At 41.6% G+C, this 13,490-nt stretch overlaps 1 protein-coding gene across 1 annotated transcript; it reads left to right on the plus strand.

Annotated features, from left to right (window-relative positions):
* The first annotated feature begins 212 nt into the window (after nucleotides 1–212).
* Nucleotides 213–4,873, plus strand: si:ch211-157b11.8 (fibroleukin). The gene is made up of 6 exons (XM_059330359.1): nucleotides 213–491; nucleotides 2,056–2,251; nucleotides 2,670–2,747; nucleotides 2,828–2,940; nucleotides 3,073–3,335; nucleotides 4,205–4,873. The coding sequence occupies exons 1-6, from the start codon at nucleotides 213–215 to the stop codon at nucleotides 4,545–4,547; spliced, it is 1,272 nt and encodes a 423-aa protein (XP_059186342.1). The 3' UTR covers nucleotides 4,548–4,873.
* The last annotated feature ends 8,617 nt before the right edge of the window (nucleotides 4,874–13,490 follow it).

The raw sequence follows: 13,490 nt of genomic DNA on the forward strand, positions 1-13,490 counted from the left end.
CAAAAAGGAGAGGTCAGCAAGCACTTTCCACCCGAAGAAGCAGCTGTTGAAATATAAGAAAAGTAAAACTTATTCTGAGAATCATCTACAACAAAAGGACAAAAACTTAAACAGCTCAGAGAAAGAAGGCTTCTCTCCTGGAGGAGAAGGTTGACAACCACTCAAGAGTTTAGGACGAAGGTCAGGACGAGCCTGCATTTCTGCACTTTCCCATGATTCCACTCAGTTCTCTTGGTTTGCTTCCTCTGCTGTCGCTGTATGTGGGAGCGCTGCTGTCCTCAGATGCATCTCCAGCCTGCACGCACCCGCCCTGCAGGGACAGTTTGGTGGCTGCACCCATCCAGGCTGGGACAGGAGCAGGAGTGGGTACCGGGGCCTGTGAGGGTCAAACTGGGACAACAGCCTGCAGGATGGGGGTCTCGCTTCCAGCCATCTCAGAGGTTGCTCGGAGGGTGGAGCACATGCAGGATTCCCCCCAGGTTCAGCCGAAGGTGAGTGACATCACTTATAGCAGGGATACTCAACTTATCAAATCTTTTTCAAATTAATAATGAAAATAAATTGATTCACAGTGGGAACTTTGACTGTAAATAACATGCAAGGGTGCTTTAGGAAAAGCATCAAAATAGAGCTTCTTTATTAAAAAAAGAAAAAGTGTCAGCAGAGGATTGCCCAGACCTCCTGACAGACCCATGGGCCTTTTAATGTTTATTAATTTATGTGATAATTATTATCAATGTTTGTCCATTAACTGGCCTACTGTCATGTTGCAAAAGTGGCCCCTGGGCAAAGCAGGTTGAGATATCTTATTTTGCAGTTTAGTGTCACGCTTTTTGTTTATAAATCTTAAAATGTTATTCCAAGAAAAAACATATGTGCTTTTGTTGTTTCAGAAACATTACTAGAAGAGTTGAAGCAGAGCTGAGCCTCTGTCTCCTCCTGCATATGTGGCAGCGAGGCTGAGCAGTGTACTATTAGGCACAGGTCAGCAGGTCCTTTCTCACGGGACAGTCGACACACTAAACTTGGCACCACCTAACAGCTATGGAGCAATGACAGTCAGCAATCAAAGAAGAGATAAAATTAGATCCGCTTTAAAAATGTCCTCATCATATGGTCGTGCTGAGCTCATGCAGCGACAGGTGTGTTTGAGGGACGGGACTACAATGGCTGATGTAAGTGTGAAAGACAGATTGAGTGACAGAAAACATGCCACTGAGCTGGGAGTTCTGAGTGTGGATTAGCCTTTAAGATGTCATCTTCCAAACCGAAGGATGCATGATTCTGCACTTGCACATTTTGTTTAAAAACACAAATTTATTTCACTCGCGCACATTTATTTATATGAAATTTCCTTTATGAATCAACATGATTTGGTGATGTTTATTCATTATTGATTATTGACTTAAAGGGACAGTTCACATCCAAATCAGAAATACATCTTTTTTTCTCTTATTTGTAGTGTTGTTTATCAACATAGTTGGTTTAGATATCAACCATAGAGAGGTCTTCCTTCTCTTAAATATATATACTTGGCTTGTGGTGCTTAAAGCGCTAAAAATACTTGAAAAACTCTTTGCAGAATGTATGACCCAGTAACTCAAGATAATCCATAAACTTTGTTGTGAGCAGATTCATTAACAAACCTTTTCAGTCTACCAAAAGTCACCTGCCAATCATATCACCATGCAAAAAGCAGTGGGCATCTACTCGTGGACGACAGGTTGTTGCTCGTGAGAGCATGAGATGTAAATCTTAATCACGTCCTCTGAGCTGTAATGTTAACTAGCTTAGGAGAATCAAACAATTCCTTCAGTAATGTGGCTGGCAGGTGTAGTTGAGTAGAAATAAAATAGTTTATCCATGAAACTGCTCACAAAAAGGTCTTTTGGGTAACTGGTCATGATCTCTGGAAACAGATATTGTTATATATGGACATCTCCAACACTCCACAACTCTCAACAACAAAACAAGACAGAAACAGAACTACAGGTAAGAGGACAAAAGTATGTAGTTCTGATTTTGGGGTTAACTGTCTCTGCACTGTCTTTGCAGACTGGAGGTGTGAAAGAGCGTCTGGTTCAGCTGCAACGCTGCATGCGCTCTCTCCAGGAAAATGGGGGCCCCTGGAGTCACGGAGGCCAGGAGAACAACTCTCTAGGGGCCATCCTGGCACTAATGGCAGCTGTACTGACAGAGTGTGACCTCCACTGTCACAGCCAGGCCCTCGGGGCGATGGCCAAACGTCTGGGTGAGTAGTACACATTTATATCCCCCACCTCTCCAGCACACAGACAAACACACACACACACACACACACACACACACACACACACACACAAACAAACACACACACACACACACACACACACACACACACAAACAGAAATGCCAGCGCAGTCACTCCCCCTCACATAGTAAACAGAACCTCAATGAGGCCTGCTAAGTGTCGGTCATAGGTGAGTGCATAGGAATTTAACTGCACTGAGAAGGATGAGACGCACTCTGTGTACATGCACACACAGACACACATACTGTATGGTTCATGATGTGAAGATTTAAAGAGTCATCATACAAACTGGAACCCCTCTGTGTAGTGAGTATATAAAGACAAAGCTTCAATTTTCAGTGTGTCTCACTGATAACCTAATCTTTGTCTGGGCTGACAGAGAGTGCAGCCGTGGGAAGAGAGGGGGAGAAAGACCTGCTGCTTTTCCTGAAGAGCATCACACAACATCCACCCACAGGTAAGGGCATCCAGAACCACCACATGATGCACTTGCTGCTGATTAATGAGTCGGATAAACATGTTCTGTGTGTGTCTTAGTTGCCCCGCTGGAGAGGTTACATCCTCAGGACTGTGCAGAGATTTACAAGCTCGGGATCAAAGAGAATGGAATCTACACCATCCAGCCTGACCTGCACAGGCCGGCGTTGGAGGTATTTCAGATTCACCACACTCATAAAACACGCAGGCGGTCCCCCCACCCTGCTCCTCTTCTTTTAGAGTATGCTATCTGTGGATCACTGAAATCTAGGCTTTATAATATCAAAGTCTTTGTTTTGGCTCAGGCTAAATGTGACATGGAGACGGCGGGTGGTGGGTGGACGGTGATCCAGAATCGGCAGGACGGCACGCTGGACTTCAACAGGACATGGCAGGAATACCGGGAAGGCTTTGGTGGTCTTCAGGGAGAGCATTGGCTGGGGAACGCAGCGCTGCACGCCGTCACCTCCTCTGGCCAACACCAGCTCCGCATCGAGCTGGAGGACTGGCACCAGCAGAAACGCCATGCTACCTACAACAATTTCAAAGTGGCCTCAGAGGCACAGAGGTGAAACACTTTCTGCAACAGTCAGATAGGTGGAATTTACTACCCTTAAGAAAATAGCCAATGAATAATGTTTAGAAAGAAATGTCTTTTCATGTGGTTCTAGTTTGTTCACATTTGATTGACAGAGGGGGCGGAGCCATGGGGTGGCTTCTGGAGCTCCCGCCCTGAATGCTTTTTCAAAATATTTTAGGTTTTTAAAATATCTTCAAACTTATGCCATTTCCTCTCGGTCTGTCAATCAATGGAGGAAAAGTTCTGTCACTGAATAAAAAATTGCCAGTTATATATACCCATAGATATCTATTTCTGTGGATCCAACCCAACCCCAATTTCCGGGCTTGAAAAGTGAGGCCAATGTGTCTTAAACCTATCTTAAACCTGTGTTCTGTATGATGGCCAGCAGGGGGCGACTCCACTGGCTGCAAAAAGAAGTCTGTTCGCATGGAAAATGATCCTACGTCTCACTTGATTTATGACCTCAGTAAGGATTTTCCGAATGAGTTTGTGGCCCCAATCACTTGTTTCAAGTCCTCTTCAATACAGCATGATGCTCAATTGTTGAGTTATGGTTTCAGATTAATGAAGACAGTTGGAGAAGAATTCGATACAAAATAAGATGTAGGCTCTAGAATGATTTTTTTCCTTGGGAACTATCATGTTTTCCTCAAAATTTAAGACATTTTATTATCTCTCAAATGGCTTGAATAGTCTATATAGCTGTCGTAAATGTGAAAAATTGACAGTGCTGGCATCATAAGAAATCAACACCAAAATTGTCATAACTGTTTAATGTGCATCCACTTGGTTCACCAGTGCACACACAAAGACTTCTCCCAAATGAGTCATATGTTGTTTCTCTTTACTTCCAGGTATCGTCTCACAGCGCGGGAGTACTCTGGTGATGCAGGAAACGCTTTAAGCTACAGCAAACGTTACAACCACGACGGAAAATCCTTCAGCACGACTGACCGAGACAATGACCGCTATGCAGCTGGAAACTGTGGTCATTACTACGGTGCAGGCTGGTGGTTCGATGCCTGCCTGGCAGCTAACCTGAACGGACAGTATTACCGTGGGCGCTACAGTGGGGTGACCAACGGGATCTACTGGGGGACATGGTACATCCTGACAGACGGACGAACTGGAGAACGCTACTCCTTCAAGAGGGTGGAGATGAAGACTAGACCCAAAAACTTTGTAGGAACATCCTAAATAATTCTGATGGTTTTTGCAGATAATCACATCAACCACAGTTTGGTTTTAGTCACTGTGTGCACTCAGTTTAGAGCAGCTTTCATGTCACATATCAGTTACATGCAGATGGCAGCTAATAGTTTAGGGAAAAAAAATTACAAATATAATATCTCGACATCCACAAGCAGATTGTTTAATGTTACACTCCATATTACAATATTCTGATACAAAGAAATAGATACTGAAAATACTGCTCATAGTAGTTGTTACTGTAAGTTTCTAAACTCTTTATTGTACATTAAAAATAACATTCTGTGGTACTTTAAAGTCCTCCTCCAGAAGCATTTTATCATATGTAAAAATACTCAATACTCAATACTCATACAATTTATATTTTGTTTATCAAAGTTTTTTCACATGAACAGAAAAAAAAACACCTGAAAAGGGACTGTAAGCACACCTAATCTTTCTCTCTTAATGAGATGGTCTTCTGCATACCTTGGTTGTAACGAGTGGTTATTTGAGTTACTGTTGCCTTTCTATCATCTCGAACCAGGCTGGCCGATCTCCTCTGACCTGTGGCATCAACAAGGCATTTTGGCCCAGAGAACTGCCGCTCACTGGATATTTTATCTTTTTCCAACAATTCTTTGTCAACCCTAGAGATGGTTGTGTGTGAAAATTCCAGTAGATCAGCAGGTTGTGAAATACTCAGACCAACAACCATGTTACAATCAAAGTCAATTAAATCATCACCTTTCTTCCCCATTCTGATGCTCTTTGAACTTCATCAGGCTGTCTTCACCCTGTCTACATGCTGAAATGTATTGATTTGCAATTAGCTGATTAGACAGTTATGTTAACGAGCAGTTGAACAGGTGTACCTAATAAAGTGGCCGGTGAGTGTAGGTCTCTGCCCTTGTTTTGAAACTTTCAAAATACTTCTTACACCCCTTGTTTCCCTGTAGTGTTGTGCTACCCAATCGCAAATTGACAGGATGGGTTCTTTAGGTATTTGGAGTATTAAACACTGGCTATCATTGCTACACTACAGTTCTAAGGGAGAAATGTTCAGCCATGGCACTGTCTTCAGGTAGATGTAGATCCCAACCACCAAACGGCTGTGATAGTTTCCTCTGATGGCGAAAGCACGACTCTCCCTACTTTACCTCTGATTGGCATACCCTCATGTTATTACCCCTAACTAAGGAAAAAAAGATCACACTTCTCGTGCTTAAACCTGGTTGGGATCTTGCACCTCTACCATTATGTCGCTCATGATATATCTTGTAGTAAATAAAAAAAAAAACACCACATGGTTAAAAACTTAACTTTTTTATTGGAGAGGTTAATTAATCACTAGGATGCCTGGTGAGGCATGTGTCTACATGCAATCCTTTCTCGAGGGTGATTTTATAGTGATGCCACACAATCACATACAATGAAGATGAAGCTCCACCCAAACTGTTCATGAAAGTGATCCTGCAAGAATGCATTAGGCACTCTTGCAGGATTAGGCAATGAATGTGCCCCTACCTGCAGGAGCTCCATGTGTCATTAAAGTACTTTCTGCAACAGCTCCCATGTGTCTTAGGTCAGATGATGGCATGAGAGAAAAGGTCAAACTCTCAAGAAGTCATTGTGACTCTGCAGGGGGCTCTTACCAATGGATTATACAAAGCTCCTCAAATTGAAATTTCATACATTTTCATGCAACAGAGATGATAAGGATCTGTCTGTTTGCAGGCCCCTGTGTTCTACCTGCAGCTCTATAGAGCCAAACCCGAAGTTCACAGTTTCACACTAAACACAGAGAAGCCCAGTTTTGCAGAAGACATTTTTCTCACCCTACCTTGCTCATACTTTCCCAGGTCTCAGCCTGACACACTGATGCAGACCGTCAGGAGCTTTACCAACCAAACCACCCACCACTATCAAGTCAAACACACACTCAGCCTCACCTGCTTTGTGGAGTTGGCGTCAGGTGGGCGGCTCACTCTCTGGCTGTGCTTCACAAAGGCTTTTCTGGGAATTTAGAGTTGGTGTGTAAGCGCTGAGTTCAGCCGTGCACGTGTGACGCTCGTCTATGTGTGTGTGAGTGAGTGTGTTTCTCACTTTGTTTGTACATTGCTGCACCTATTTTAGCAGCATTCACGATGAGCTGTCAGTCTCTCCAACAAGCAGAGTGTCTAATATTAACCAGTGAGGGGGCTCAGCGGGCTCTGATCTGAACACACACACTCACAACTGGGGCAGACTCCAGACCAGCCACGGTATTTCACATACACTACTTATACACACACCGGGACATGCCCGTATCCATGTGAGCACACACACGGTTCTGTCAGCAGATAAGGAGGTGCATGATGTGCTTGACTTCATTAAAACAAGCACACTTTGAAATTGAAATAAAATGAAGACAGGTTGAACATGCCGCCCTAATTATTGTTGTGCAGTCACAAAAGCTCCTTTTCCCCTTTTTTCTGTCTCATACATAAACTTGCACACACGCACACGCACGCACACGCACACACACACACACACACACACACACACACACACACACACACACACACACAGCAGACAGTTCATCACAAGTAATCAAGATCAATCACCCATATAAGCCATTATGCATATCAGCTTTCTCATTTGATTGTGTGTGTGTGTGTGTGTGTGTGTGTCCTGGAGAAAACAGTACAAGGTTGAAAGGTGAAAGGATCCTAGTTGTGCCCCCTGGTGGCTCCTGATCATACTGGAGAGTCAGGAAAAAAAGCTTTATTTTAGCTGAAGATAGCTTGTAACATGTGCAGTGGGTCAATTTAGATTAAACATTATTATTCTAAATAAGTCTAAATAAAGTTTTTGTCTTGTTATCATGATGAATCTCTTGAATTTACCTCAATAGCTAAATAAAGACAGTCGATCACTCATGTGAAAATAAATCACTTACTATTTACTCTTTATGTTCTACTCATCCTTTCCTTTTACCTTCCCCCCACATTCTCAGTTCATCTCCCAATAAATAAATAAAACATTTTATATCCTGAGCTGCAGTCACTTTAAATATCAATGAGTCTTCTTCTTTTCTCCTCTCTGCATCCATCAGTCTTGTTGACAAGTGAGGAACAGAGGCCCAGGGTTGTGTCACCACAGTATCCTGGCACAGTGTCTGCAGTGGGGTGATAGTGGCAGTGCTGCAGGGTGTGAGGGCTACCGGCAGGCTCTGCTGCCCCAGGGCCGGAAGCCCAGCCTGGGCAGCGGTTAGCCAGAACATCCCTCTGAGAAACACTGCGCTCCTCTGAGGGAAATTCCCCTGTGACCTGTGTCATTCAGTCATTACTGTGTGCCCCAAGAAGACATCAGATTAAAAACAGACGTTTAAATCATATTTATACTACTATATTGGCATCAGGGGATTATTAGACAATAAGCGCCTGGGCACAAACATGCAAAAGGTCCCACCACCTTTTCTATAAAGGAGCAAACACAGAGACTTTAAAGGTGTTTAGCAACTTTTGTTTATGTTTTGTGTGTTTTCATAGTTATTTCTGTCTGTACTTTTTTAAAAACCTTTTTTGTAGTCATTTTGCATCTGGTTGTAGTTGCTTTGTGTCTCTTTGTTGTCATTTTAAGTCTCTGTGGTTATTTTACCCCTTTTCATACTCACTCTAAGTCTCTTTTTGTGTCTTTGCAGCTGTTTTAAATCTCTTTGTTGCTGTTTTTGTCTTTGTAGTATTTTTGTGTCTCTTTGTAGTCATTTTATGTTTCTTTGTGCTCATTTTGGGTCTCAACCTGGTTGGTATAGTTGTCTTTAACTGACATTTTAGTATATGAAGGCCAGGCGGAGGGGCCCGCCAGTGACCCATCTATGTTACAATATGTTGAGAGAACTCTCATATTCACAAGATGTCTTATCTGAGACTGTGTTAGAATAATTTGATTATTCTACCTGTTAAAATGATTTGATTGCTTGATTGCTGCTTCTTGTTCGTCTGTCTCTGTTGTCTGTCTCTGTGCGTAATGCAGGTCACTATCAAAGGTCAACCTTGGTACTATCTCTCTCTATGCATTTATATATTAATCAGGCAAAATGATTTTGATACAATGATTATGTTTGTGTGTTAATGTTGGTTTAGAAACTGTGATTACTTTGATTACATATATTACATTTGCTTAAACTGATTAAGATTCTATAATCACAAAGAATATATTTTATGTTTCATATTTTTTAGACTTTAGAATACATTTAGACATTGAAAAAATAATTGGCTCCAATTATACCTGTAAGATATAACAAGGCAGGAGGTTTTGTTGAATGTTCTGGAGAAGAGGCCAGGTCAGGACTTGATGTGCCTGCCATCAGAAGATTGTCGCCCGGTGACATGATGTTTCCCTGTATTGATTAAAACTGACGAATCAACGGATCAAGAAGGCAGAACTTCCTGGAAGAAATATACTTTCATGATTAGTAAACAATTGTTAGGATAAATAATGGGTCTGAGGGAAAGAGACGTGGTTCAGACTTCACAAACTGAAACCCGTCTGTGTGTATCAGGGAAGAGAGTTGTGGACCCAGAGATCTCTGTAACTGCACATTTCTTGACGTATTGTAATAAAATTATGTTAAACTGAGAACTTGGTCGTCCTCCTGCTCATCCTTTCCCCATCAACGATCTGCGCAGAGAAATAGGTGAGGATTTTGGTGTTGGTGTCAGATAATTCAATTTTCAAGGTTTCCTCAAGCTATTTTTCTAACAACTGTCATGTGTTGCACAAGCTGTTTGAATAGTCATGATGGTCACAGAAAGTTACATGAACAAAAGCCAAATCTTCAAATGGAAACTGTTTCTTGATCATCATGTATTTTTCCAGGCGTTATCATCCATCCAGCTTTAATGATCATCAGCTTTATCTGATCATCTAGCAATTAGCCTCACTCTGGGAAAATAGTGACAATATTATAGGGGGGTAAAAATGTAAAAATATACATTCTAGTCCATCAGATTTAGTTAGGACACAGGGAGGACCTTTGCAGAATAAAAGCTGACAAAAAAAAGATGGTCAGTTATTTCATGAAGACGATGAAGAATATGTCAAGTGTTCACAGACAAACTGTTGAAAGCCAATCAGCTCTCATCTTGCCTACATTTAGAGTGAGACAGTATAATAAAGTAATTCTGTCTCCGTTTAACACCAGGTGGCAGTGTTGCTCAGCAAAGCGGAGGTCTGGGGAAGGATTTTCTCTCTGCCTTGCTGCCACTCTCATGCAACTCCTTCACAAACACAAAGAGGCAAAAACTTTCTGTGTATAGAAACTACAGAACAATAGATATTATGCTCTATATTAAAAAAAATAACAATTGAAAACAATAAATGGGTCGTGTTTATGTTAAAACTGCTGGGTGAAAAGTTAAAGTATTTCATATGTGTATATATTAAAGATATATATTTTAGTATAATATTATTTATTTTGGTGATTTGATGTTTCAGATTGATGAGTATACCAGAAGCAAAATAGCTTTGACTTATAAAATGTTAAAATATAGTTTTTGAGGTTCAATTTAACCAAAAAACATATTTGCAATGCTTCTTTTCAACACTAGGGACACTTTAATTGGGGGTTGGAGGTCAAAGGACAAAAAGACTACAATGAGAAGAGTCTGAGAAATGTAAAAACTATTTCTTAACTTCACATACAGGTTTCATGTGGCATATATTACTCAACATACAGTTTCGACATCAGTGTGCGTGCAGGAGAAAACAAATGAGCGATGTGACGGCGTGAAGGAGGCGGGAGGAGGTGAGGAGCTTTGCGGCCTGCAGTGGAAGGAACTCTTCATTCTTTAATCTGCTCTCATGGTGATAAGGGTGTGCGTGTGGAGGCTGTCGAGGATGAGGAGGGGAGGAAGGTTCAGGGGGGAGGAAGCAGGAGCGGGTGAGGTTTCTAAGGTGTGTGAGTACAACAGGCCGTTGGAGGCTCCCCCTCCCTGACCACAGGGCCACCAAGAGACAGCATGCGTCTGCTTTTAATACTGGTCCTGCAGAAAACCAGAGTAAAGCAGCGTTCCGTTTGAAACCGGAATTCACCAGAACAAGTGTATCCTGATGTGGTGAGGAGCTGGGGAGAGGAGGGGGAGGAGGGGGAGGACTCAGAGGGCGCAATGTGGCAGGCCTCACTCCATCTTATTGTCATCTCTAGGTCTGCACAAGAAAGTGAGAAAAGGGTTTTTTTCGTGGAGGGGAAGAGACACAACAGGCTGTGTTGTGTGTGAAATTTGGAGCAAAGTAACATTTTTAATGAACTAAAATATCTATGTAATTAACACTCAGCATGTGCAGAATCCGCTAGCTGTCTGTCGATGCACATACACTCATTTGTTAAATGCTACCTGTCACACATTCATGTGACGCTGCACAGACAAAACTGGATTACATGAATGATTTGTGCTTTGATCCCGAGCTGATATAATAATATAAAATATATAAGTATAAAAATAATCATAAAATAATAAGATTAGGCAATTTATTGGGAGGCCTTCAAGTGACTTTGAACGACAGCAAACCAGAAAGTCTGGTGACAAGAATCCACTTTCTAGCATCTTTATTCTACCTGTCTGGTCCTAAAGCTTCTCCTTTGGCTGTATACACTGAAGCATCAAAATGTTACACATATGTTGTAGATAATAACATGAAAAAGTTTCAGAACTTCTTAAAAGATGTTTCTCTGAAGCAGAAAAAGCCCACCTCACTGCAGAGGCTTTTAGCGCCTCCTGGTGCAGCATCTCTCCATCTTTATTGGCATTTCTTTGCAAACTACTTTTATAAGAATGTTCATTCTCAACTTTGTAAGGTGATTATATGTCAGTTTTGTGTTTGCAACTTGTTCCTGTTGCCCCCAAGTCATCACAAACTCGGTTACGGTAGGTTCACTGTGAGAGAAGCAGATCAGGACGGTTTATCGTCATGTCATTTTACATGTCTGGGTATATTTTTCATGTGTTAGTAAAAAAACAAGCTTAAAAGTGAATTTGTGCCTATTTTTATATATTTTTGTGCCCAGTGAAAGAATATTTATGCCTATATATAATGCATGGTCACCGATAAAGTTGTAATAATTTTGTTTTCAGACACAAAGAGATTAATTAATACAGCTTTGAGAAGATTTACACTTGATCTGTCAAGAACGGATCACATTGTCAATATCATATCATGGAAAGAGGTAGAAAATATTTTATTCCAACTTTATTGGCGTCCGTGTATTTGCCCAAGACAAAAATTGAAGGGTGCATTTGCAAAATATTTTATTTATTTTCCTAAATCTGTTTTTTTTTCACTCGAGTTGAGAAGTTTTGATAACATTTATCTCTCTCTTTTAATTTTTTGATAATTCATTTTTTTATTTATTGCACTTGAGGGCATATCAATTAAACTGGTGTTGTTTATTCATAATTTAAATGCTTTTATCTGTTTTTGCAAATAAGCTCTCTGTGTTTTTGAAAATTCTTCACATCTTCAGTTGTTGTTTGCGTCAGAGTCCCTGGTGTTGACTGTTTCCATTATAATCCACCAAACTGTCACTTCGATCTGGAGGGGAGAAGGAGGAAAATGCTGTAGCGAGAGGAAAGGTGACGAGATTGCTGATCAGGCAGACTCTATTTCTGAAATCAAAGGATTATCTAAACTGATAATGCCGACTGACACAAACACACATGAAAGGAAAGCAATAGGTCAGAAGCAGCTCATCATAATCCACATGAAATACCAGGAAACCGTCTGACAATTTAAAAAAAACAACAAACACGCACTCTGTGTCTGTCACAATTATGAAACATGAGTGTGTGTGTGTGTGTGTGTGTGTGTGTGTTTTGTCACCCTGCCACAACTCCCTGCAGGTGCAAGAGAGAAAGCTACAGAGAGAAGAAGAGAAACACAGCTGACCATTAGGCTGCTTTACCACATCCTTCGTACTGTACTTCACTCTTACCCCAGCACATGCACGCAGACAAGCACATGCACACACACACACACACACACACACACACACACACACACAAACTACTACAATCTCACGACTTGAACAGAGCGAGAGACAGAGCAGTGGAGGAGATGGATCAGATCCTGTTTATTCACATCCTTGTAGGTGTGTGTGTGTGTGTGTGTGTGTGTGACAGGCAGGACGGGTTAGCTCTGCAGAATCAGCTTAAGCAAAGCAGCAGACATTTCTTCACAGGAGGAGGAGGAAAGTCAGGGGATTTATAGAATCGCAATCACTGAGGATCAAACACAGAATGAGCAAAGAAATGCATGCATGCATGCACACACGCACGCACGCACACACACACACACACACACAGAAACTTAGACTGCCTTAGACAACAGAAAGCACACAGATGTTCTAAAAAACTGCATTTATGTCTTTGTCACTGAGGTGTGGACATGTCATTTTTCTGTAGCTTGTACTGGAGGTGGAGGCCACCACAGACACGGACGATGAAACACGGACTAAAACTGTCTGTGTAACTGAAAGAAAACAAGAGGAACAGCAGGAGACAGTGTTGGTCTATCTGAGCTCCATGAGGGCTCACTGGCTCTACGGAAGCTGAAGTCAGCTCACCACTTTTACACAGACTGAAATATCTGAACAACTGCTGGGTGAATTACCACTAAATCTAGTGCAGTCCTGGTCATGGGTGGGCTCAACAGGCCCCTGGACACAATCTAAAGGTCTATAGGTGTTTGGCATCTTGGTGTCTCTTTGTTGTTGTTTTGTTTCACTTTGAGTCTCTGTTGTCTTTTTGTGTCACTTTGTGTGTTTATTTGGTCATTTTGCATCTCCGTGTAGTAAGTTTTGCAGTTTTTTTTGTGTCACTTTGGTCATGTTTGGTCTCTTCAGTTATTTTTGAGTCTCCCTGTACTTATTTTGCATCTCTTTGCTTTGTGTCTCTGTTGTCATTTTGTGTC

This window comes from Centropristis striata, chromosome 3 (genome assembly GCF_030273125.1).
Source record: "Centropristis striata isolate RG_2023a ecotype Rhode Island chromosome 3, C.striata_1.0, whole genome shotgun sequence".
In the NCBI taxonomy this organism is placed as follows: Eukaryota; Metazoa; Chordata; class Actinopteri; order Perciformes; family Serranidae; genus Centropristis; species Centropristis striata.

Bases quoted from the DNA above. Each gene is read 5' to 3' on its own strand.
- si:ch211-157b11.8 (XM_059330359.1), top strand. From the start codon at position 213: ATGATTCCACTCAGTTCTCTTGGTTTGCTTCCTCTGCTGTCGCTGTAT. The intron at 492-2,055 runs GTGAGTGACATC...CTGTCTTTGCAG, and splicing joins CCCCCCAGGTTCAGCCGAAG to ACTGGAGGTGTGAAAGAGCG. The intron at 2,748-2,827 runs GTAAGGGCATCC...TGTGTGTCTTAG, and splicing joins CACACAACATCCACCCACAG to TTGCCCCGCTGGAGAGGTTA.